The sequence below is a fragment of the Calidris pugnax genome, unplaced genomic scaffold (assembly GCF_001431845.1).
Source record: "Calidris pugnax isolate Ruff unplaced genomic scaffold, ASM143184v1 scaffold42, whole genome shotgun sequence".
Taxonomy (NCBI): domain Eukaryota; kingdom Metazoa; phylum Chordata; class Aves; order Charadriiformes; family Scolopacidae; genus Calidris; species Calidris pugnax.
In genome coordinates this window covers 102,574-125,824 of record NW_015090920.1, presented here as the reverse complement: position 1 = coordinate 125,824, position 23,251 = coordinate 102,574, and the positions used below count along the sequence as shown (strand labels likewise).

Genomic DNA, 23,251 nt, shown 5'->3' with positions numbered 1-23,251 from the left:
TTGCTTTAAATGCAACTACATGGTTTGCCAGATATCTGTTTAAAGTAGAGAGTAAGTTTTCAAGCCTGTTTGTAGACTCGACAAAGCTCAAGCTCTGAAAGCGGCAACATCTTCAAAATAGTGGATTCTTTACTCTCAGGTGAAGAGTTGGAGTGGAAGTCTGGAGGAGAACAAGAATGGTAGTTTTTACATCCATTGTTGCAACTGGATGTGCCAGTTCATATGCTTATCCTCACATTGACTTCTCAGTTCATGCTTCACAATTAAATGGATGGATAGTTTTTCCCTTCCCACCCTTCTTAATTTGTGGTATCAGGAGTAGAAGTCACTGAGAACATGCATGCTACATGTAACTTGTACGTGACATTACTATGCAGGACAGCAAATATTTGGCATAACTGATTTGTCAGATATCCACCCTGTGGATTTCCAAATTACTTTTGTGCTGGACACATCCATTGTCAGAAAACCATGATTTCTGCACAAAGTAGATACTTGTTGATAACACTGCTGTAAAGTTCTAACCATCCTTTCTTTTTCTCTTTCCTAAAGCTTGTACAATGAGGACAGAAACTTGCTGCGTATCCGAGAGAAAGAGAGGCGGAATCAGGAGGCTCTGCAGGAGAGAGACAAGTTCCTTGAGAAGACTCCCCTCTTCGCAGAACCCTACAAGGTAACGGCAGGTGGCACATGGTAGAGGAAGAGGAGGAAGGAGGGTTGGGGTGGGAGAGGAGAGCTGTGGCCTCTGCATATGGTATAGCAGACTTAAGCATGATATGGGCAAACACAGCATCTTCCCACCTGCTTAATTTAAATTCATCAGAGTATGTGCTTGAAGCTCCGTATGTAACACAGACTTTGGACAGGTTCATCTGGGGGCCTCCTGTAGTCTGGGAGTTCGAGGGAGAGTGCTGAAGAGCAGGAGCAGCTTGGCTGCCTGTCTGCCTGCAGCCGTGAATGAAACTGGGTCTGATGGTAGTGTTCCTGAAGGCTGCAGGCCCACCTATGGTCTTGGCTCAGAAGAACTGATACTGACCAGAGCGGTTGCACTTGCTTTGGAAAGACTGCATGCAGGATCAAGATGAGCTTGAATAATTTTCATTTGTGGTGATACACGGTGATTAAAATAAGATCCCGAAGAATGCCTCTTCTTGAGCTGGATCTCTTGGGGTACGGGGGTCTGTGCTCTTTAAATTTCCCCCTCTCTGTTCTTCTGTTGCAGACTAATAAAGAAGATGAGTTGTCAAGCCGAATTCAGAACATGCTGGGCAATTATGAGGAGGTGAAGGAGCTCATCAGCAACAAATCCCACCAGAATCTCATAGGGATTCCAAAAAGCGTTGCTCCTCTGATCCCACAAGGAAAGCCTGATCGTCCATACTTCCTTGAAAAAAGCAGCCATACTTTACCATCATCATTCCACCGCACAACCCACCATCCACCCATGGGACCTAGAGTTGTAGCTCCTCCCCCTCCAAGCCACTCCATTCATTACCAAAAGGCACAGTCAAGAACAGAACAGCCTTCAGGTTTGCACACTAAGAGTCATAGCTTATCCAATGGTTGGAGCCAAGGTCAAGAACACAATCGTGGTGGCCAGGAAAGTTACACAGGTTTTCACCACAAGAGAAATGACAGGCGTGCAGGTGGTGAAGGTCATGCTAATGAACTGCAGGCCTCTCTTTTGGCACTTTCTCCATTGCTGTCATCTTTGTCTTCTCCAGTGACACCCCTGTCACCTCTACATTCCAGCCAGCATATCAATTCCAGGTCACAGAACAGCAGCAAAAGTTACGGGACAACCTACAGTCAAACAAAATCATCTCAGGACCTAGTGACAGGGTCACAGGAGAAGGAAAGTCGGGAAAGCTCAGCCATTAAACTGACCAGCACCACTCAGCCTTTGTCTCACACTTTTCCCCCATCTTTGCCATCAAAAACCAGTGCAATGCAGCAGAAACCAACTGCCTATGTCAGACCAATGGATGGCCAAGATCAGGCACCAGTTGAATCACCGGAGCTCAAACCTCTCCTGGAGGAATACCATGGAGAACCTTATGAAAAAATCTCAGATTTAAAGGCAAACGCCAAAGCCAAACTTACCAAATTGGAAATTCCTTCTGAGCCTATAGAGGTGAGTGTCATTGTTGGGGGGCTCTGTTGTTGGCAGCATATATTCAGCTGTGGGAGAACAGGTCATCGAAGGGCAGAGACTACCAGTAACAATGATGGCTGTGCATGTCTTACTGTGTTTAGAAGGTGCATTTTGGGGTTGGCTTTTGCTGACCTGGGTGAGATATCTGTTGGATGGTGAAAATGCAACCCTTGCCATGATTCTGTGGTTTTCTCAGTGAGGCTGCAGCAGGTTTTATGGTTAGAGAGACTGCTTCTGTTGCTATGATTTTTGTTTTGCCTGTAAAGATTGTTGAAAAGCAGAAGGGTGAAATGACATGCGGAGAAGGTCGAGTGGTGATGCACCTGCAGTTAGTACATGCAGAGTGTCAGTCTGGGTGCCTGTGGGTAGAGTCCCCAAATCCTCATTGAATATTGGGACAGCTGGCTGTGCAGTGAGTTCTGTGGTCACCTGGTGGGTTGAAAGTTTGGGGGCTTTGTGATAAGCGACTGTGAACACTCCAGGTTTCTCCTAAGTACACTTTGTAAGATCTCACTGTAGTACCTTGGGAAAGTATTAATGTGAACAAAAAACATCCTGTAGAATTCTGCCAGATGGATTTAGCCTAGCTTCCTCAGGAAGCATGAGGCCATTCTGTCTCCCGCTTAATCAAATGCCTTTTGAGCAAGTTCTGAAGGTTTAAGAGCCTGAAAGTTCTGTAAAATGTTGCATTCAAGCAAAGAGATGCCCTCTTTCTTCTTCCAGCTATGAGTAAAATGATGTTCTTGAGCAGAAGGCAACCTTTTGTGTGGAAAAGGGTATTAATTAGCTGCAAGTGACTGTAGGCAATTTCTTGTGGAAAATGAGAGGAAACTGGCAAAATGACACTGCTGAGAAGTTAAGGAAGTACTTTCATGCAAAGAGACTTCATTTGCTTCAAAATAGGTTTGGCACTGCACATCATATCTCAAAGTGGGAATGCACTGTGGTCTGCATTTCATTATTTGCTTGTTGGGGTATTTTACTCCTGGGGGAGAAAGTTAAAGCAGTGCAGGGTCTTACCCTCTGCATTACCCATTCTTCATTATCTATTGCCAAAAAGATAAAGGGCATTTCAGGGCTTAAAACTCTTTGCCTCTTTGGGTTTTCTATTTTTTTTTTATTTTTTTTATTTGAGGGTATGCATATTTTTTTAGAAATAAGCCTTCCTTGTTCTCTCCCAACTCTTATGGTCCCATTTCTATTCTTATCATCTTTTCCCATCCTTGTGCTTTTTATGTCATCTCGTGTATCTCTGGTTTAATATGATTTTAGATAGATTTTAGATTTTAGGTGTGATGCTGTCTGCTGAATGAAACTTTTTTGCTTTCCATTGAGTGTGTGCCTTAATCCAAATGCCCATAAAAATCCTACAGCTGCCAGAGCACGAGTAGCACTATCCATGCTGGTGTGGGAGTGCTGTTAAATCTGTGGCAGAGTAAGAACCTAATAAAAAGGGAACTGAAGACAAACCAAAGCACTGGTTTTCATTATATGCTTAGTCCGTTTTGAAGCCGATAGATGAAACCTTTATGTGAATATGCGGAATGATTCTCATTTGAGGTAGGTATCTTCAGGCTGTGACTTCTGACAGTTTTCATGCATAGGTGCTTTGGGTAATGGCTCTGTAAGCCCTAATGAAAAATCCATTACTTCATTTTCTGCTTGTTTCAGGCTTGTCTTTATCATATTTGCTTAGTTCTATTTGGTTTCAGTGATACAGTCTTTCGGTGCTAAAGCCTGGAGCGTGAAGAGGAAGAAAGAGTGTGGTTGCACACCTGGAAGTATTTCGATGCACAGTATGAGAGAGGTGATGGGGAACAGGGCTGGGCTGGCTTGCTTCTAGGAATCACCCAGTGAGGTCTGTTGCTTGCAGGTGAAAGATTCACCCAAAGAAAGGATCTTGGGAAGGCCAATCAGGGGGTCCTTCAGCTGAAAGGCTGGCTCCCCCTTTTGTTTTTGGTGAAACAGGAGCTGTGGGGAGGCTGCTCCCCTCTCATGACCCTGGCAGTGACTAGGTCTAGACTAGCAGAAACCGCTGTTCTTCCCTCTTCATCCCAGCAACTGGGAGCACGGTTTTACAAATTTTGTTTAAACTGTTCGGCCCTGGTTATTCTGAACAGCAACATGCCACATTCCCCTGATCTCCACTGGCATCATTTAGGAAAGCTGTTTCTTCTACCACGTGTTTTTTGGCTAATTCAGTTTCTAAGGCGTATGTCACCTGCAGCTGTGAATTCATTATTGACAGCTTCTGTTCATGGCAACACTGACAAGTTAAGCCTTCCAGTCTGAATAGACAAGCAGATTCACCGTAGAGTGAATTAATCCACACTGGATAACTGTGCAGTGACTCACTTTGCATTCACATAAAGAAGCTGAACAGCTCTTCCCCAAATAAAAGCCATCGCTTTCAAGCGTCATCCCCGTCTCTTTAAGGCATCTTTCCAAATTTATTGCGAGAAGACTGAAAAATACAGTATACATGAAGCTTTGATGTATTCCTTCTGTCAATGTGCCAGGTTTTACCTCTTCCCCCAGCACCTAAACTAAGATGCTTTTAAGTCGTTCTCTCTTTTCGTGTCTTTAGGAGAACCACAGCACTGACAAAGACCCTTGTATACCTCCATTGACAAAGACTGTGATGTCTTAAAGGGAATTGGCTTGATGGCAGGGCCAAGAGGCAGTGTTGATAAATCCTCAAGCATTATTAAGGGCAGTCTGGAGGAATGTATAGCACTTGATGCTCACTAAAGATTTGGCTTTGTTTTCCTGGCAGTTTCATAAACGTTAGGGAGTAGCTCCTTTTATCTAATGTGATGAGACCTCATCGGACTCTCCTCTTCACCTACAAACTGGGAAGCAAATAAGGAAAAAAACTACTACAATAGCAACAAGAAACAATGAAGGTGCCCAGACATGTGAAGTCTTTTTGGTAACACTGTGTTGTCCTTGGAACACATGGTATGCACAAAAATCCCTGTGGGATTGCTATCATCGAGTTCTGTTCACCTCAGTAAGCATTTCTGAATAGCCACTAGTTAAAATGTGATTGTTGCATACTATATAATAATGACTAAATAATAATGACTAAATACCTGGAAAGAAGTTTGGATGACAAAAATAACAAGTCCATTCTAGATAAATAGTTTTTCATTGACTTCTCTCCATGGCCGCTCAGCTTTTCTACTGGCAGGAGTGGTCAGACAAGTGAACTCTCTGAACTAGAAATACATATATTGCTCTAATCCTGCATCCTTTAAAAATGAAAATCTTTACAAATATATAACTGTCATTTGGTCTTAACTAATGAATACAGAGTATTTAGTGTTAAGCTACTAGTGTTGTCTTTCTATCAACCATAATTTATTTATTATTTACTGAACAAAAGGGAGATTGTTTTGTTGGTTTTTTCCCTCTCATTTTTATATTCCTTTTTTTGAATTTTTTAAAAAATTTTTCCCCCTGCTTTGCACCAAGAGAGGTAACAAGGTGTTACTTCTGTGTCTCCTCTGCTGCCCTCTTCCTAGTCAGAAGTATCTTACGTGACTGGAGAAGGGCTTCTTTGCTTTACCACAAGCACTGCTAAAGAAGCAGATCAAACATGAATGACAACTGTTACTACTATTTTTTTAATGTTTGCTTACAGTCTCCGGAAGGAAGAGCTGCAGGATGAGAGCATGTGAGACAAGGAGCACATAGTTGGTTCAAAAGCCAAAAGGACATCTTGTGTTATTACTTCAGTTTAACCAGATTCTTCTGTTCAAAGTTAATGTGTCACACTGCAGAAATTATAAATTAGAGTGGTCTTGTTCATTCACAGATTCATGGATTTGACAGAGTTGGAAGAGATCTAGAGATCATCCAGTCCAACTCCCAGCCAAAGCAGGGTTGCCCAGAGCACATCACGCAGGAGCATCCAGGTGGGGCTTGAAGATCTCCAGAGAAGGGGACTCCACACCCTCCCTGGGCAGCCTCTGCCAGGGCTCTGCCACCCTCACCCCAAAGAAGTTCTTCCTCAGATTGGAGTGGAACTTCCCATGGTCCAGCTTGTGCCCGTTGCCCCTCATCCTGTCACTGGGAACCACTGAAAAGAGTCCGGCTCCATCCTCCTTCAACCCTCCCTTTAGATACTTGTAAACACAGATGAGGTCTCCCCTCGGCCTTCTCTTCTCGAGGCTGAAGAGCCCCTGCTCTTTGAGCCTTTCCTCATAAGGGAGGTGCTCTAATCCTTTAATCATCTTTGTTGCCCTACGCTGGACTCTCTCCAGCAGTTCCCTGTCTCTCTTGAACTGGGGAGCCCAGAACTGGAGGCAGGATTCCAGTTGTGGCCTCCCCAGTGCAGAGCAGAGGGGGAGAATGACCTCCCTCCACCTCCTGGCCACACTTCTCCCTATGCATCTTCCTCTTTGATGCTTGGAGAAAGTACGCTCAGGTGCAGCTACCAGCTCTCAGCTACAAGACTTTTCAAGTTCAAGACCCTTGCTTGTTCATTTAGCTCTAAGGTCTAGGCTTGGCTTTTATGCAAAATACCAAATAATAGGGGAATTGTTAAAAAAAAAAAAATAGTAAATGCATAGTGCTGCATTCAGCCATTAGACCACCAGAAATGGGTAGTGTTTGTTCTTCTTGCTTGGAAGCCCAGTCGCTGTGAGGAAAGGAACAGGTATCCTGCATCTGCCTGGGGTGTGTGGTGAAGAGGGGTGAGAGATGACGCCAAGAAACAAGCGGTTGAGTCCTTGACAGCTTTTCCCATCAGGTATGGATGGACCTAGCTCTTTGGCTTACACCAAAGCTGACTTCTCTCCATAGAGGGTCTCTGGGCACCATTGCAGAACATCTGTCCAAATTTGTTTGCTAATTCTATCACTTTACGAAGTAATGGGAGACTAAGAAAGAGTAGTTAAATAACAGATTTGCGAATCCTGCAGAGACCAAGAGCAGAACAGATAAGGTCAAGCAAGAATTTCCATGAACTGTGTTGCATCTTTCCAGATGACTCAGAGGTCAGCGTCTTGTCCAGACTGCTGTGAGAAATTTAGGCTTAAATGAGCTGCCATAGCATAGTAATCACTGGGAAGTTTTTTGGTTGAGGTTTTTTAGGTTGTTGTTCTTCCTATGAAGGACTTATGATCAGGCATCCTTACTGGAATCAGTTATGACTCCAGCATAGCACTTAGACCTTTGCCTTTCTCACTGTGTTTTAAAAAAGAGGGAAAAATCCCTGCCCAACTACTGTAGGCTGCTCTGAAAATCTCCATCTGTCTAACACAGCAAATGGCAAAATATTTGTATGACACAAACTCTCATATTTCTCCTGAGCATTTGCCATTGTCATGTTTATATTCTTGAACTGCAGGGCAGCAGGAAGAAGTGGCTGGCTTATGAGCAAGTGTGGAAAATGTCAGTGAGACAGTTTTGCTGGGTCCCATGACTGTCCAGTGCTGGCTGTGTGAGTTTGTACACACCAGAGAGGGCGAGGGGGAGGCAGTGTGTGCCACTGGGGCTGCAGTTACGGTAGGGTAGCTGTGGTTTGAGCGACAGCATGGAGTTTGTGGGCTTTGGTGCTGCCCGTGAGCCCCAGGAGTGGAAGGAAGGAAGCATCATTTGAAGGTGGCTGAAAACAGATTGTTTAAGAGTCTGCTCTGTCTTTCAGGAGTTTCACATGAGCATGCTTTCCTTGTGCTATGCTTGCTGAAGAAAACCAAATCAAACTTGCAGAGTTTGTCTGCAATCCATGCTTAGTTTGAAGTTTGTGGTCTCTATTGAAGTCCTTCAGAAGAGCTTGTGGAGCTGAAGGCCTGACTTGGTTTTTTTCTGCTGAAGTGCTTTGTCTGATGAGTAATAGTGTATCTTTCTGGGAACCTGAAATTATGTGTTTTGAGTAGTATCATTGCTTCAGTTTCACTGATTATTGTCAGTTATATTGGTGTAACTCAAGAGGAGTAAGGCCATAATGCTGTGAGTTGTGTGCTGGGTGTTTTCCTTCATCTGAAATAGCATATTTTTTTTTTTGGCTCTTGCAGAAGAGTCCCATCTTCTACCTTGAAGGCTTAACCACTCCTGTCATTACTTAAACCTGTGCTGCCCCCCCCTTCCCAGGGTGATCGTAAAGTCCTTGCCAGAGCTGTTTGGTGAAGGTTAAATTTCAGCAGAAGGACCCAGCCTGGAGACCAGCATGAATTATCTGACCCTGAGCAGTGTTCTGAATTGGAAGCCAAGCATCAAACTGCACCCTGCAGGTGGTTGTAGTACAGCTAGCTTTATTTACTTGTGAACAGCAAGGAGTCTAATTTTAGTTGTGTTAATGACAAATGTTAGTGCTTTTCTAGAAATTGCTTAGAAAAATTGGGAACTATTATTCCTAACTTTTTTTTTTTAACTAATGAAGTTTTCTGTACACATCTTTTAAATGCAGAGGCACCCTGTGTCTTTACATACAAAGCTTAGCTGCTTCAATAGCAACTTAAGGAAAGCAAAATTCCACAACGGGAACGGACTGCAGAAAAATTTTATTAAAACAAAAGAACCCGAAGCTGGGGAATGCGAAGAACATTCCCTGACTGTCAGGCAGGCACTGCAGCTGCATCAGCGGTGCTGGTTTGTGAAGCAGCTTATGCGGGATGGCAAGCTGGTAAAGGGGACAATGACCTACCAGTTGCTGGGGTGTTGTGTCAGGGACGGGTTGGTTTGTTGGTTTTAACTGTTTTGTGAAATTGAAGTGGTTGTTTTCCAACCTTGTGTGCATCATAGTACATTTCAGTAACTGCCTGATGCACTTGCCAAAAATCAGCGTGGAAACAAGAAAACTTCTGTGTCAACCTTACCTTTGGTTATTGTTCACATGGGTCTCCAGTGGTGACTGCTGGTCTGCAAAGCTGTTGTCCGGTGGGACAGTAGTGTTTACTCACGCGGGTGCATGTCAGAGGGGGAATTGTTGTGGGGACAAAACAGCAAATGAAAATAGAACACGGGTTCCTGGCTCGTGGGTGCACATAATGAATGAAATTCAAGGAGGTTGTGATTAGCAGCAGAAACATTACAAGAGGCATTTCATACTTGCTAATATAACAATTGTTACTGCCCAATATTATGACTTATAAACAAGAAAAGTGATTTGGGAAGCCTGAGGAGAAGGCTTAGAGCAGATGACCGCCAAACCTTCCAACAAGACAACTTCAAAGCAAGTTGTGAAGGCAGGGAGAGGTGGCAGGCGAAATGCATGTTAATGAGCTCAAAGCGTGGCCACTGAGAGCTTATCGCGGCCAGATTCAAAGGTAAAGCCAGACACATATCGGGGAGGAGGAGGAGGCTGTAGTGGCCTCTGCTGTTTCTCTGCCTGGTCTCCAGACTCCTTTGTCCTGCAGCCTTAAGGTCTTTGATTGTAAGAAGTATAAAAAGTTTGGGGGGTTTTTGGGTTGTTTTTTTTTTTTCTTAATTTAGATGTAATTCTGGAGAAGAAAAACCTAAACCACAAGCTCACAGTCTTTTGAAATCTGTTTCCTTGATGTTAGGGAGCGGTGACAGACAGCTTTCTTTCAGCCTGGGGCAATAAGCTTGATAAAATGAAAAGCTGAGGAGTAGCTTTATTTCTGACCTGATAACTGTTTAAATGGGAGATATGTCTAAGTTTTGTTTAAAAATGATTTATTTAAGAATTCCTTTGGAGTTTGAAGTAGAACATTTTTCTGTGCTGTACACTGTAAGGGCTGAAACTGAGCTGTGTCATTGCCACCAAACACCCCCAGTAAGTTGCATGGAAGTACCCAAAGCTGGTGGTCCGAGGCCTTGTTGGGAACCCTCAGGCACCGTGGTGAGAGTGAGCTGGAATGAGCTGCAGCCAGAGAAAGGGTAACCAGAAGATTCTCTGCTGCTTTTAGTAATGCCAAGTGCCCAATGATGTATCCTTTGACTTGAGTCTTCTCCATGGCCCTTTTTTGACTTTCAGAAGTGAAAGCAGTTGGTGCCTTTTATGCTCGTCCATTAATTTCATTTCTTTTTCCCCACATTTGCGATAGCAGCCGTATTGCAGGTACGGCCAGAGGCACTGCCCCTGATCAGTGCTCCTCGGGACGGTCTGACGGGCACATCAGTGTGGGGGTTTGATAGATTGCTGCTGGTATGAGGTCAGGATTGCATACAGCTATTGCATTTTTAAATACCTAAACAGGTTTTGGTTTCTTTTGTTTTCTCTCACTCCCATTGCATGCAGTACCTTAGGAGAAACTGAAGTCAGTCCCAGTGGACAGAGGAGAATTAGATGGCAGTGCAGTGTTTTGGTTTGTTGTTTTTAATTTCTTTTTCTAAACCAAGCATAGCAGGTAGGTGTAATTATGTAAACAGAACAAGCTACTTGCTGTATTTGATTTAATAGGTGAGTCCCACTGGATGGGGAAGACTTTTTTTTCCCTTGTGTGCCTCTCCTTTGGAAGAAGCCACACATTTTATCCGGGCTGGAAATAAAGCAGCAATAAAATGCCGAAGCAGCTCCAACAGCTTGCGCAAAACGTCCTCCACCAACCTGTCTGTAGGTCTTTCTGAAACTCTCCATGCTGTTTCTTGCACAGGCGGAAAGTGCCAAAGGGACAGATGTTGCCAGTTTGAACCGTAGAGGGGGAAGGCAAATATTGCTAGGCAACCGTGTGCTTGAGAGAGCGTTTTTCGGAGAGGAGCCAAGGGAGTTGTGCCTGGGAGCGCTCTCGGCTTCTCCTGGCTCCCTGCGAGGGAGGAGATTAAAAGTTCTTTCCTGTCAGGGCTGACACCGCCAGCACAAAAGACACCATAACCTATTGACACTGATTAGGGCTGACAAGGGAATGTATGAAAACAGGAAACCTCCCCTGCCATGTAGGAAGGCAGTAAGGCATGTTCACGGAGGTAAGTGCACCACGCAGACGTGGCTCAGCACGAAGCCACTTCTGCCAGGGCAACCTCAGGCACCGGCTCCAGCAGGAGAAGGTGAAACCCGGGCAGGTGGCCGAGCCCTGTAAGGTCCAGGGGGGCTTTTGTGTCTGGCTGGGAGCAGGTCGCTGACGGATGGGCTGGGGGGAGAGGGGGCTCTTTTCAGTAAGTCCTGTAATTGCAGGCTGCCTCATGTAAATGGAGTGAACTTCTGTGGTTATTGGAGGATGAAAGAGCTTATAAACAAGGCAAGTCTTAAACCACTTGTGTATAGTTGCGATTCTCCCCAGCTAAGTAGTATTTCATAGCTCAGTGCCAGGCTGGGGGTGATTCTTCTGGTGGTCCTGAATGCCACTGGAGATGTTTCCTTGGAGAGTGACTCTGCCTGTTTAAAGCCTCTGAATTATTTTGGCAGTATGCTCTGGTGTCTTGTTCAAGAGATGTATTTTCATGAATAAAACACAGATTTGTCTTCATACATCGGACATCACATTAATACTCTCCTAGGGCTAGTTTGAGCACCTTCTGGTCTTTGATCTGATTCTTTGCATAGTTTGAGTGAAGGGAAGTGATTAACACATGCTTTGTATTTTATTTCTTACTTCACGGGTTCACTAGTGAAACACAGTGGAATCGGCATTTTGCAGCTTAAGGATGCTCCGCAGGCATCGTCTACATCAGTGGAGGGATGCATATTAGGATGAGCCTGGTGGTACTGCTCTTGCTTCTTGTCTCTGTTGTGATCGCAGTGCTCATACGGATCCTGCAGCAAGAAGTCATTACGCTGAAGTATTGGCCAGTTCTTATGCTCGTTGGGTATTACGGGGAGAGGTGTCTTCCTGCTGTTTTGATGATGAGTAGCTTGAAAGGGCAGCTGGCATAGTCCTGTGTTGCAGAAGTGATTCCCAGTGTTCCCTGGTAGGATGTGGGATGGCCAGAGCTCACTGAAGAAGGAAGGCAGTGTGTAACCACTGCCACCTTAGGGGCAGGGATACTGGCTGGAGCAGGGGCAGGGCAGGGGTGGGCTCAGAGTGGGGGTCCAGCTCTCTGGGAGCAGCCCTGTGTGTGGGGACATGACCTCTGCAGCACTGGCTGCTTCTGAAGGTGATGGTTTCTGAAGCTGATGGTTCTAAACCAGAGATAGACCGATCCTGAACTTCAGTGTCCCTGGCTGATGTGCTGTACTGCTTTCAAAGCTTGGCTATATTGATATGTTAACTTTTGAAATGACATTCAGAAGGTAGTGGTGTTCTTGCCTTAGCAGACCACTCAGCACAGTCTATTTTCTATCAGTAATGCCTCTCCTATTTGTCTCCTTGTGTGGTTACTCTGTGCTTTGAAGTTTCAGGTCTCGTTTTTCATTTTCACTGATGCCTAATGATGTCGCTGTCTGAATTATCTTTATATATCGCCCTCCCTCCCAAGCTCTAGCTGCCAGTTTTCATCATCATCATGATGAGCATCTATTACTTAGACAATAAATTAGCGATTAATTGTTTTAAGCAGAAGAATATTTAAATTCCCAATAGGAAAAGGGTGATATTCCTACCTTTTTGATCCCCTGCTTTTCGACACACTGGAAGTGGAGTTGCTCCTCTTGCCCGCAGCCAGGCATAGCGAGTGGTGTGAGACAGGGTCTGGCAGCCTGTCCTGCCCCCGGCGAAAGGTGCGGGTGCGTTTCCAGAGGGGCTGTGCTGCCAGCCCCCTGCCTTCCCGTGTCACAGCCACAAGGAGGACAAACTGCAGCTGCCCATGGCCCCGACTTAACATCTGTTTCAGAACTGACACGGCCTTGGTGCTGGAAAGTGTCCTTTGCTCGCCCCTTCCCCACAGCTACCTTAATCTAATAAAAGGCATTATTGCTTTCTGTGAGTCCTGCTTCTCCAGGATACTGAATTTCATCACTTTGGCCTTTCTGCCTATGCTTAAAATGGAGCTTTTTTTGAATCAAAGGTGGAAGGAACGAGTGTGATGTTTGCCTTGGCTGATAAGGAAATAGACCTCAAGAGTACTGGCCTTGTGGACTAATTTTTAACCAGTTAGTCACCTTCGACATTACCTGAAGTTTGATTTTTTTACTAAACTCCTATGTAAATGTACAGACCCCAGTTGTTTAACTTATCCACGTGTGTGCTGTCCTTTCAAGATAAATAGTACCTGTTGCTATTCAGTACATTTCTGTATAGTTTAGATGATGCCACAGTCAGCAATATTATCTCAACTGGCTTATTTAGCTTTATTAAATCAAAAGAAAACTGTGTCTGTTAAAAAAAACCAACAAACTTAGAGTTTTCAGATCTCTTTTCCTCTTTCACTGTTTGAATTTAGAAAGAATAGCAACCACATAGCAATATTTACTTATTCTTGAAATGTTGATAAAATGAAGTTTCTGTATTAGCAGAGTTTTGAGAGAAGTTATTCCTCTTGAATCAGAGCCTAAATTCAAATATTTCTTTTCTTGCACTATTGAATTCAATAAACAAAGCACTCCCAAAGGGAGAAATTCCTAAAGTTTACAGATCAAACCCACAGAAATGGAGAAAATGTTGAGTGAGTGCTTCCCCACTATTTTTAAGGCTAACTTGCTGTATGTGTTTACAAGTATTTGCGTCTCTAGAATGAAAATACTGGCAGGGTGACTGCACATTTTAAATGTCTATTGTAAAATAAGCAATGTATGGAACGATTCTTTATATATTTCTTTTAAAGCTTGTAGTATTTTTTTAACACGGCATAAGAGCACTAGGTTTTTTTTAATATGCCTTATGCACATTGCATTTTGAATAGCAGTGGCTTATGAAGAATGATACAGGTTTTCGAAGACAGAGGGTAAATTCATGTAACAGGAGACAAAGCAGTGTCATATTTGGATCCTGCCAACGTACTCCTCCTTATACAAGGAATATTTTGGTTTCTTTCATCAGACTGTCAGCCCATTGCTGTCCAGGGTCGGCTGTAATTCAGACCTGGTTGGATGCCATCTGTTCGCTAAAGGTGAAAGGTGCCGTATTTTCAGCCTGAATGTTCTCACTCGAAGCAAGCGTTTTACTAGAGGTGCTCTTGGCCGTCAGGTCACCTGTCTGTTTGCAGTTTTGCTTTGTTAATCCTGGCTGGATGTGCTGAAAGAATTCCACCTGTGCCTCACTGATGCAGAGGACAGGCTGACTTCCCCGGCCTCTTTGGTTTGCTGTTCGGCAGAGCAGGGTCGGCTCCCTCCCTGCCCCTCTCTGCTGATACAACATTCATGTTACCCCAGTAATACCATGCATGTTTCCATAATAAAAGCAAGAAGAGAAGCAGTTGGTATTTATTTTTGTGTTTGCTATGGTAGCAGTAATCCTTTGGGTATGTCCTACCCTTTCCTTAGACATTTCCTCGGAGTCCTACAGCCCACAGCCTCCCACGGTGCGCGCAGGAGGACATGCTTGTCCAGCAGGCAGGAGGGTTTGGTTGGGGGTTGCACGTGAAGCTACCTTGGTGTAGAGACCTTGCCTGAGAGGACACAGAGAACAAATTGCAATACACAAAGGGGTTGAGCCCAAATCATTGTATGACTACAAACTATCAGTCCGTCTGCTCACATCACAGGCAGTGAAACAGTAGTACAGAAAATCTGGCAATGAGTGTAGTGGACAAGCGTCACAAGTCATTAAGTCTTCTCCAGTTTGCTGTCCCCACAAGCTGTTTCAGGGAAAGATGCAGAAAAGCATTTCCTTAGGCAGAGAGTGGCTGGTGTCTCGGTAATTCTTGTAACCATCTCCCCTTGGTTGGATTTTAATTATAAGCCATTCAGACAGTATGTTAAATAAGCAAAAAAGATGCTTCTTCCCTCCAGATCAGACAGATGAGGAAAGAAACAGTGAACCGACCCTCTTCCTGCCCTCTATCATCACTTTGTTTTCTGACAGCTGTGTGGGTCTGGGAGGCTGGTGGCCGATAGCCTTCCTAATGCACCTGCCTGGGAGGGACCACTTCTCAGATGCCAGCCAGGTACGTGAGCTCAGCACCTCGCACTTCACTTACCCATAGAGAAAAATTGTATGTGACAGCTCTGCAGTGCCAAAGCCTGGATGTAAAGAATTTCTGGAAAATAAGAAATGGCACCTGCAGTCTTTAATGCAGAGTTTAGGGGATTAAAATGTCTTCTAAGGAATCTTATGTTTGGAATCGTAACAGAGGCAAGTGTTTTTTACATACAGGTTTTAAATATTAGTTGTAGACCGGTTGTTCTAGGCACAACATGAGCAAAGCAGGCCCTAGAAGGCTGTGTCCAGCCTTGGCTTCTGTATCCATCTGGCAAACGAGGTGAGCGTGCTGCAGGCTTTGCACGGAGTGCTCCGTGCTGTTTGCTGGGGAGAGAATGGGAGTGTCTGCGTGTTCAGATGAGCAATAGGAACTCTGTCTTAGGAGCGGTCCTTGTCAACCTTGGACACTGCTTTTACACTTGCAAGCTTAAGCTAAGCTACTTCAACAGATAGTTCTGTATACTAGGAAGGGTGACCAGGTACCTGGTGGACAGGACTTGCTGTGGCTTCCAGTCTTCTATGACAAGATAGGGGAGCTTTCTAAGAGACTTGTCCAATACTCATCTTGGGGAGGGCAGCTTTCTTCTGTGTATACATGGCTTAATAATAATAAGGCACTTTGTTTTCCCATTCCCCATAGCATCAAATCTAGAAATATTCTGTTTGCATTTAGGTCAGATGTAAAACAATGGTGAAAGTTGTCTTTACGAGCAAAAGGATATCCTGCTATTTTTTTCCCACAGGTTAAGTTCCTTGGTTTGGAAGCATTTAAAAATATTTCTTAAATTTCTGTTAAGGTTTAAAAAGTTAAGAACTTTGCTTTCTTAAGCAGAGAGATAAAACTCATGTCCTCTAAATGCAAACGTTTGCTTTTCTTTTTTCTCCCTTTGGGAATACTGTTGTGTGAAATGCCGGCTCACAAATAGAACGTCTCTTTTCCCAGGGCTGCTGCTTCAGCCTCTTCATTGGCCAGTTGATTTTCCCTGGCTTCCAGGGATCCTCCTCTCTGGTGCCCTGTCACGTGAACCACTTCCATTTCCTCTAGCAATTCCAGAGTTTCTAACACTTCCAGTACCAGTTGCTCGTGTGCCAATTCCTTTCCTCAGAAGGAAATAAGTCCACACTCCTTCCAGATCTTTCCAAAGGTATGTACCATTCCAAAAGCATATTTTGAATAGGTATAAATTGTCCCTTTTCCCCTTTTAAGTACTTCTAAAGCTCATTTAAAGCATATAGTTCACACATTTGGACTGACCAATTGTTAGCTAATTTCCCTCTCTCCATAATACTGTTTCCCTCTCCATCCACAACTGAGTAGCTGCTGTGACGTTTCCCATCAGTACATCATGATGATCCATCTATAAAAACTCTTTTACCCTCAGGCAGGGGAGTCTCATGTAAGTCTTCTCAGACTTCTGTTTGATACTCTGTTATGTCCAAGCAATCATGCTCAGGGGCCACCTCTCCTTCTCCATGCAAAAACTGGGAAGGGTTCAGGCTCCTATTAGTAGTTAAAATCAAATCATCTTTTTCTGTTAAAATAGCCTCATATTTCAGAATCCCTGAGTCTGTTAATCATCTTCCGGACTTTTGATTCAATTATATCCTAACAGCACGTGGAGTGAACACTATCAAAGCCCCTCCAAAGGTTAATTTTCTGCTCTCCTCCACCAGTAGGGCCATAGCAGCTACTGTTTATACACTCGTTGGCCATTCCAGTGAAACCGGATCCAACATTTTAGAGAAATATGCTATTGGTTGCTTCTGGCCTCCTCAGATCTGAGTTAATACTCTATAAGCTATCCCAACTTCCACACTTACACATAGATGGAATGTTTTTTTCCAAAGAGGGAAGTGCCAATACTGGTGCGTGGACTAGTTTTTTTCTTGAGGTTTTCGAATTGTTGTTTTTCCTCCTCCATCCACTTGGGCTTTTCTGTCTCTTCTTGTAATTTTATATATAATAATTTTACACGTTGGGCAAAATTCTCAATCCAGAGACTACAAACACAAGTAAAAACTTCCTTACTTCTCTTTTGGTCTTAGGTAGTGGGGTGGCAACAATGCCAGAAATAAGCTCTAGATTTATTCTTCTTCTCCCTTCACTTATTAGATGTCCAAGATATTTTAATTCCTTTTCTACGAATTGCAGTTTAGTCTTTGAGACTCGCAGCCCCTTTTTCCCCAAGAAATTTAATAATTGGATTGAGGCTGTCCTAACTTCAGCCTTTCTCTTCTGGCTGTTGCTTTATTTGTTCCACTGTAGCCACCATCAATTTGGTCTTAGCTTTCTGTTTCTCATCGTCCCTTCTAACATGTATCTTTTGGGCTTCCTGCAGCAAATCGTTCAGTCCTCTATCATGCCAATCTTCTGGTTTTTCTAAGTTTTCCTTACCAGGCCTTGGTAACAAAATTTACTTTTAATAATTCCTGACCAGCCTCACTTTCAGGATCAGTTCCTGAATACTGCTGCATGCTTCTTGTAAGCCTCTGCAACTGAACAGTAGGTGATTCATCTTTATGTTGTTTATTTTCAAAGGCTTTTTCAAAATTCTGTCCTTTTGGCACTGCTTCTTTAATTCCCCTAATGACTAGTTTCCTATAATCTGACATATTATTCCTCCCTTCAGCATTGCTCTGGTCCCAGTTTGGTCCTCACTATGGGAAACTTCTAATCTCCCAGGATTCCTCCTTGAGCATTTGGAGGATTGTCCCTTTCCCAGACCCTTATTCCAACAGTCCGTATTATCTGTCTTTCTTCTGGTGTAAATAAAGTCCCCCAAATGGACTGCGTTTTCATCCCAAGTATAAATATTGGGTCCTAAAAATTGGTCAAGCTGCTCTAACAGGCCCAGAGGATCTTCTAACACCCTTCTCATTTCTTTCTTGAAGTCCCAGACCTCTGTACTAGTTAGAGGTACATTCACAAATCCCGCTCCTCCCGGGGCCCTTGCATAGGCATGTCCCGGAATGAACGTAGTGCCCTCTGTCACAAATTTTGGTGTCTTTCTTGACAAGGGAAGTGGGTAGTTCTGGACATCTTCCTTTAACTGCTGGAGTTCTGTGGTCCAGGCTCTTTGTACTGCTTGAATCAAGGGGGTATGGGGCCCAGCCATGGTATTGTCTTCCTCTTGGTCACTGTCCTCTTCCTCCCCATCTGTTTCCCTTCAGGGCAGGGCATTTGGCTCCACATCGGGTTATATGGAGGAGGTAGGTAATCTAAGGGATCCAATTTGTCCTCCTTCTTCTTCCCTTGACTCTCCCCCAAATCCTTAGACATAAAGATAGATGTCCCTTCCAACAAGAAGCATAATCACTTTCTTTTTGACTAAAAGATTCTTTACATAATAATTTAAAGCCTGGCAAACCCAATTCTCTGATGACCCATATCTCAGCCAGTCTACTTGGTCAGATCTAATGGGTTCTTTGGTCCATTCAAACATTTCTCTTTTCCCTGGTTGCAAGACGTTTCCTCTCACCCCCAATTCCTGAGCATCATCCCCAAAGGACTGTTGGGAGGAATGCTTGGAGCGGGATCCTCAGATCCCTCTCTCTTCTTAAATCTAGTAAGAAGATTTTTATATTTCCCATTTCTTTGAAATCCCCGTAGGACACCTCTCACCAAAACAACCTCTCGCTTTGTCCCTTCACTGACCGTTTTCCTCGGGGAGAAGTGGGACACAGAAGGTCTCTGCAGTCACTTGGTGGACAACTCCATGCCTCATCCCCGCACTCTGACCCTTGTCTCTGGCCTCCTGAATGGTATCACAGAATCACGGGATTGTCAGAGTTGGAAGGGACCTGTAGAGATCATCCAGTCCCACTCCCCGGCCAAAGCAGGGCTGCCCAGAGCACATCACTCAGGAGCATCCAGGCAGGTCTTGAAGATCTCCAGAGAAGGGGACTCCACACCCTCCCTGGGCAGCCTCTGCCAGGGCTCTGCCACCCTCACCCCAAACAAGTTCTTCCTCACATTGGAGTGGAACTTCCCATGGTCCAGCTTGTGCCCGTTGCCCCTCGTCCTCTCATTGGGAACCACTGAAGAGTCCGGCTCCATCCTCCTTCAACCCACCCCTTAGATACTTGGAAGCATAAATAAGGTCTCCCCTCAGCCTTCTCTTCTCCAGGCTGAAGAGTCCTAGCTCTCTCAGCCTTTCCTCATCAGGGAGATGCTCCAATCCCTCCATCATCTTTGTTGCCCTACGCTGGACTCTCTCCAGCAGTTCCCTGTCCCTCTTGAACTGGGGAGCCCAGAACTGGATGCAGTATTCCAGTTGTGGCCTCCCCAGTGCAGAGCAGAGGGGGAGAATGACCTCCCTCCACCTCCTGGCCACACTCTTCCCTACACAGCCCAGGATCCCATTGGCCTCTTGGCCACAAGGGCACATTGCTGGCTCATGGAGAGTTTACTATCCACCAGGACCCCCAGATCCTTCTCCTCAGAAGTGCTTTCCAGCAGGTCCACCCCTGTGTGTACTTCACAGCCAATTTTCTTACCCAGGTTCTGTGCACGGAAATCAGCAGCTGCCATGTCTAACTCAGTTTAATCAACTTCTCCTTTCCCCCTTCGCTTCCAGAGCCCTTCGAAGGCTTTGAAGCAAAGCTATAAAAAAAGTTATAAACTTTTATGAAAAATATACGACCCAGCTGGTTCGGGTGCCCCTCAAAGAAGAGACACACTTTGCTCTTGGTGCTCAGAGTAATTATACCCTTTCCCGCTCGCCTGATTCCAGGTCCCCATTTCCCATTTGCTGGGTAATCAGGGACTTCTTTCCTACTGCCTACGAGCTCCTGCCATGGTTTCCGTGTTCTCTTTATTCTTATGGAAGTCCCTCTGACATTCTTTATGCAATTACTGTTCCAAATGTTATGTACATCACAAGCCAAGCCATCATGGCTGAAGGAAAACCTTTGGACCCACAGACAAGCATCCCTTTATTCGCTTCCCTCCTGCTCGTGTTGATGCGCATCCAGTGCATGATGCCTGGTGCTGGTGCGTTCCAGGTCCCCTCCCAGTTGTGTGGTCCCAGCACAGAGCTGTACCGGGTACTGGTCTGGGGTTGGTGATGTTGCCCAAGACTCCAGCCTGCCTCTTTTTGTTCTTTTGGTTTTGAAATTTTGATTTGCAGGGGTGGCAATGCAGAGGGGTTGCCTGGGGCACTGCTCTTCAAAGCAGAAAAATAAAAGGACTCAATTAAAAAAAGCAGTCGTGTTAAGTATTAAAACAGTGTGAGACCCTGCATCTCCAAGTCTTGTTTACTGAGTCGTGAAGGGGAAGTGCACCAAGTGTCACCAGTGCCATCTAACTTGGCTTCTTTTTCCAAGGGGAAAGTGATGTGATGTGAGTTCTGGTTAGTTCTGCTGCTTGTACAGCTTTATCTGCATCAGCTGCAGTGACCAGCATTTCTCTGGAGTAGGCTAGGAGTCAGACTACTCAAAATACTGTTAAAAAGTATATCTAATAGTGTAAATTGTGACAAGGTAGTATTGGAAAATAACTGAAATAATGGCTTGCTGCTCTTACTCAAATGCTCTGCATACATTCAGCACTTCTATTGGAAGATACCTTGTGTTTGTTCTGAAGGGAACAAGAGGACACAGACTCTGCCTGTTATGGACACAATACATGTAGATTTTTTTATTTAAAATTGTTTACTGGAAAGATTTTAAGGGGACAGTAGGTAAGAAAGTTTGGGAGCATCAAGGGGTCAAAATCGGATTGAGAGGTACTACACAGATAGTAGTTACAAACGGGAGGTGCTTTGATGCAAAGGCTCTTTATGTTTTACTAGTGAAATAATCAGCCTTGGCTGGAGTTCTGGTCTTTATGGCTATATGTGGATGATGCTGCACTTTATTTTCATGTTTAGTTTCTTTGGATTTCAATTATATTATTGTTAGATGAAGGCTAACAAGGGATGCATGAATTGCCTTCAGCAACTCCAGATTTTTAAAGAATCTTTTATTAAAACATATTAACAGTCCGTTCCTCCAGAACACAAACCCCATTGCTCCTGTAGACAAAGGAGGAAGACGAAATAGCAATTTATTTTTTTTTCCTTACACTGTTTGAACACAAGAAGGTGGCCCATGCATTTATCATTAGATTGAGCAAAAGAGGTAGAAAAGCATGTAAAAACCATTAAAGATTTTTTAAATTTCCTCCAGCCACCCACGCAGGAATGTGACAGTACAACCATCATTTACTGAGCATTTTGATGTAAAATGCTTAAATTGCCAGGATCATTCAGTGTAAGCTGAAGAAAGCAAGAGTAGAAGTTCATGGAAATGGTTTGATTTGTTTTCAAACCTGGGCGGTGGCAGGCTGGAGCTGCTGCCTTCTCTGGTGACCAAGGCTGCTGGGTTGAGGTTGGGGGAGAAGCAGGAGAGACCCGGGTGATGGGACGTTGTTACAGTGGAATAACTTCAATGTTGCCTGGGAAAGGAGAGGAGTGGGCTCAAATGGGTTAAATGCGCTTGTGAAACACCCACGGGGGATGTGGCTACATGCAAACTGCTGGTTAAACAGGAGTGCCCACAGAGGACCTGAAATAGCACCCAGAGAAATTATTTCAGAAGTCTCCCGTGGACTTTGAGACTGGCGGATTGGATTTGTAATCTACGATGAAGTCTTGTGTGTCAAAAACAAGCAAGCAGCATAAGCACAAATGTGAAAACAATGTAATTTTGAAGATTTTATCTTGCTGGATTAGGCAGAGCCCTTCTTCTGTACGTTTCTGTGATGCCTTGGCATTGTTTTAGCGTGCATAAAGCAAAAAGTATAACATGACTTTTGTTTTTCATGAAATATAGAAGTGAAACAATGCTGTAAGCAGTGGCAAGCAGATAGACTTTTTGCATCTGTCTGTATTGCGGAGAGTGCAGATTTTCAGCTACACAAAAATGTAGGTGGAAAGTTGCTTTGAAGAGTAAGTTACCATGCTGTCCCTAGCGTGACTTGTGTGCAGGCAGGAGAGTCCATCTAACATGCAGGATCTCCTCCTGCTCTGAGCTGGTTTAGCATGTATGTGTGAAGTGGGGGCAAGATGGTAGGTTGGTCTGGTTTTGCACTGCCTGTTGTTTTCAAACTAACCCTTCACACATACACAGTTTTGTGATCGTCAGTGTATTCAAGTGGCAAAAGCCTCTGCAGTTGACATGAAACAATAAAATGAAATATTTATATTAAAAAATAGCATTAAATGGGAAGTAGCTGTAAATGTGAGATGATTTTGGTTTTTTTAGCATGAATTGGTGACCTTCTCTGCTGATAGTTGCAGTGGCAGAAAAGCTCTCATTAGGAAACAAAGATAACTGACAACACAGTGAAGGGCCTGGAACTCCTAATGGCCTTTTCTCCTCTTTGTTGCACTGCTCACTTGGGTTTTCTCATTGCTAATAATTTCGTCTGAAATCGGGCAAAGAGCTATAGCAGGCATACTTGAGCTACACGTGTATTGCAAATCCATTTTGATTAGGAGGAGAAACATAGGAGGCAGCATATAAAATATGTGCATGGTGTAGCTGGTGCCTGAGTATCTACAGGCACCAGTTTCACCTGAAATGAAGGAAATGAAGGAGGGAGAAGCACAGGGCTTGTTTATGCTCAGGATGTCAGAAGGGCAACTCTCAATGGGCTATGAAATCAGAGGCATGCAAAAAGAGCAGAAATAAGCTGTAGGATTGGAAATTAATGAGATGAGAAGGAACAGAAAGGTCTGCAACACCTTAATGCTGACCTGAAAGGCAGCCCCTATCCGTTAACAGTGTCTGCTTGCAGACCTCCTGTCCTCATCTTTGCCCAGTCTGTGTGCTGTTACCGCTCCTGGCCTTGTTTGAGCCCACGCATCTCAGCGGTGACCTCTGAAACTGTGCATGGCCACTGCTCTCTCGGAGACAATTTTTTTGACAGCCTGCTTGAAACTATTCTGCCACGGCCTCTTGATGAGGCAAGCTATTTAAAAACCAGGGAGAAAGCTTCAGCTTCCCCGCTTCTATATGCAAGAGCTGAATGGTCCTTCGGGTCCATTTGACACATGTGGAGGAGTGGGATAAAAATGTATGCTGTAATTTGTAATGGAATACCTTTTTAGAAGAGAAGCAACCTTAGAAGCTCTTCAACACCGTCTTCATTACTAAAAAAAAAGCACTGCTTATTCCTTTACTATCTATG

General features: G+C 44.3%; 1 protein-coding gene across 3 annotated transcripts in view; it reads left to right on the top strand.

Annotated features, from left to right (window-relative positions):
- Positions 1–23,251, top strand: part of AFF1 (AF4/FMR2 family member 1) — an 88,314-nt gene that overhangs the window by 28,759 nt on the left and 36,304 nt on the right. For all 3 annotated transcript variants that reach the window (XM_014949884.1, XM_014949883.1, XM_014949882.1), the window contains exons 2-3: positions 553–673; positions 1,223–2,134. In XM_014949884.1, coding sequence (XP_014805370.1) covers positions 553–673; positions 1,223–2,134 — 1,033 coding nt within the window. The remainder of the gene's footprint in view (positions 1–552; positions 674–1,222; positions 2,135–23,251) is intronic.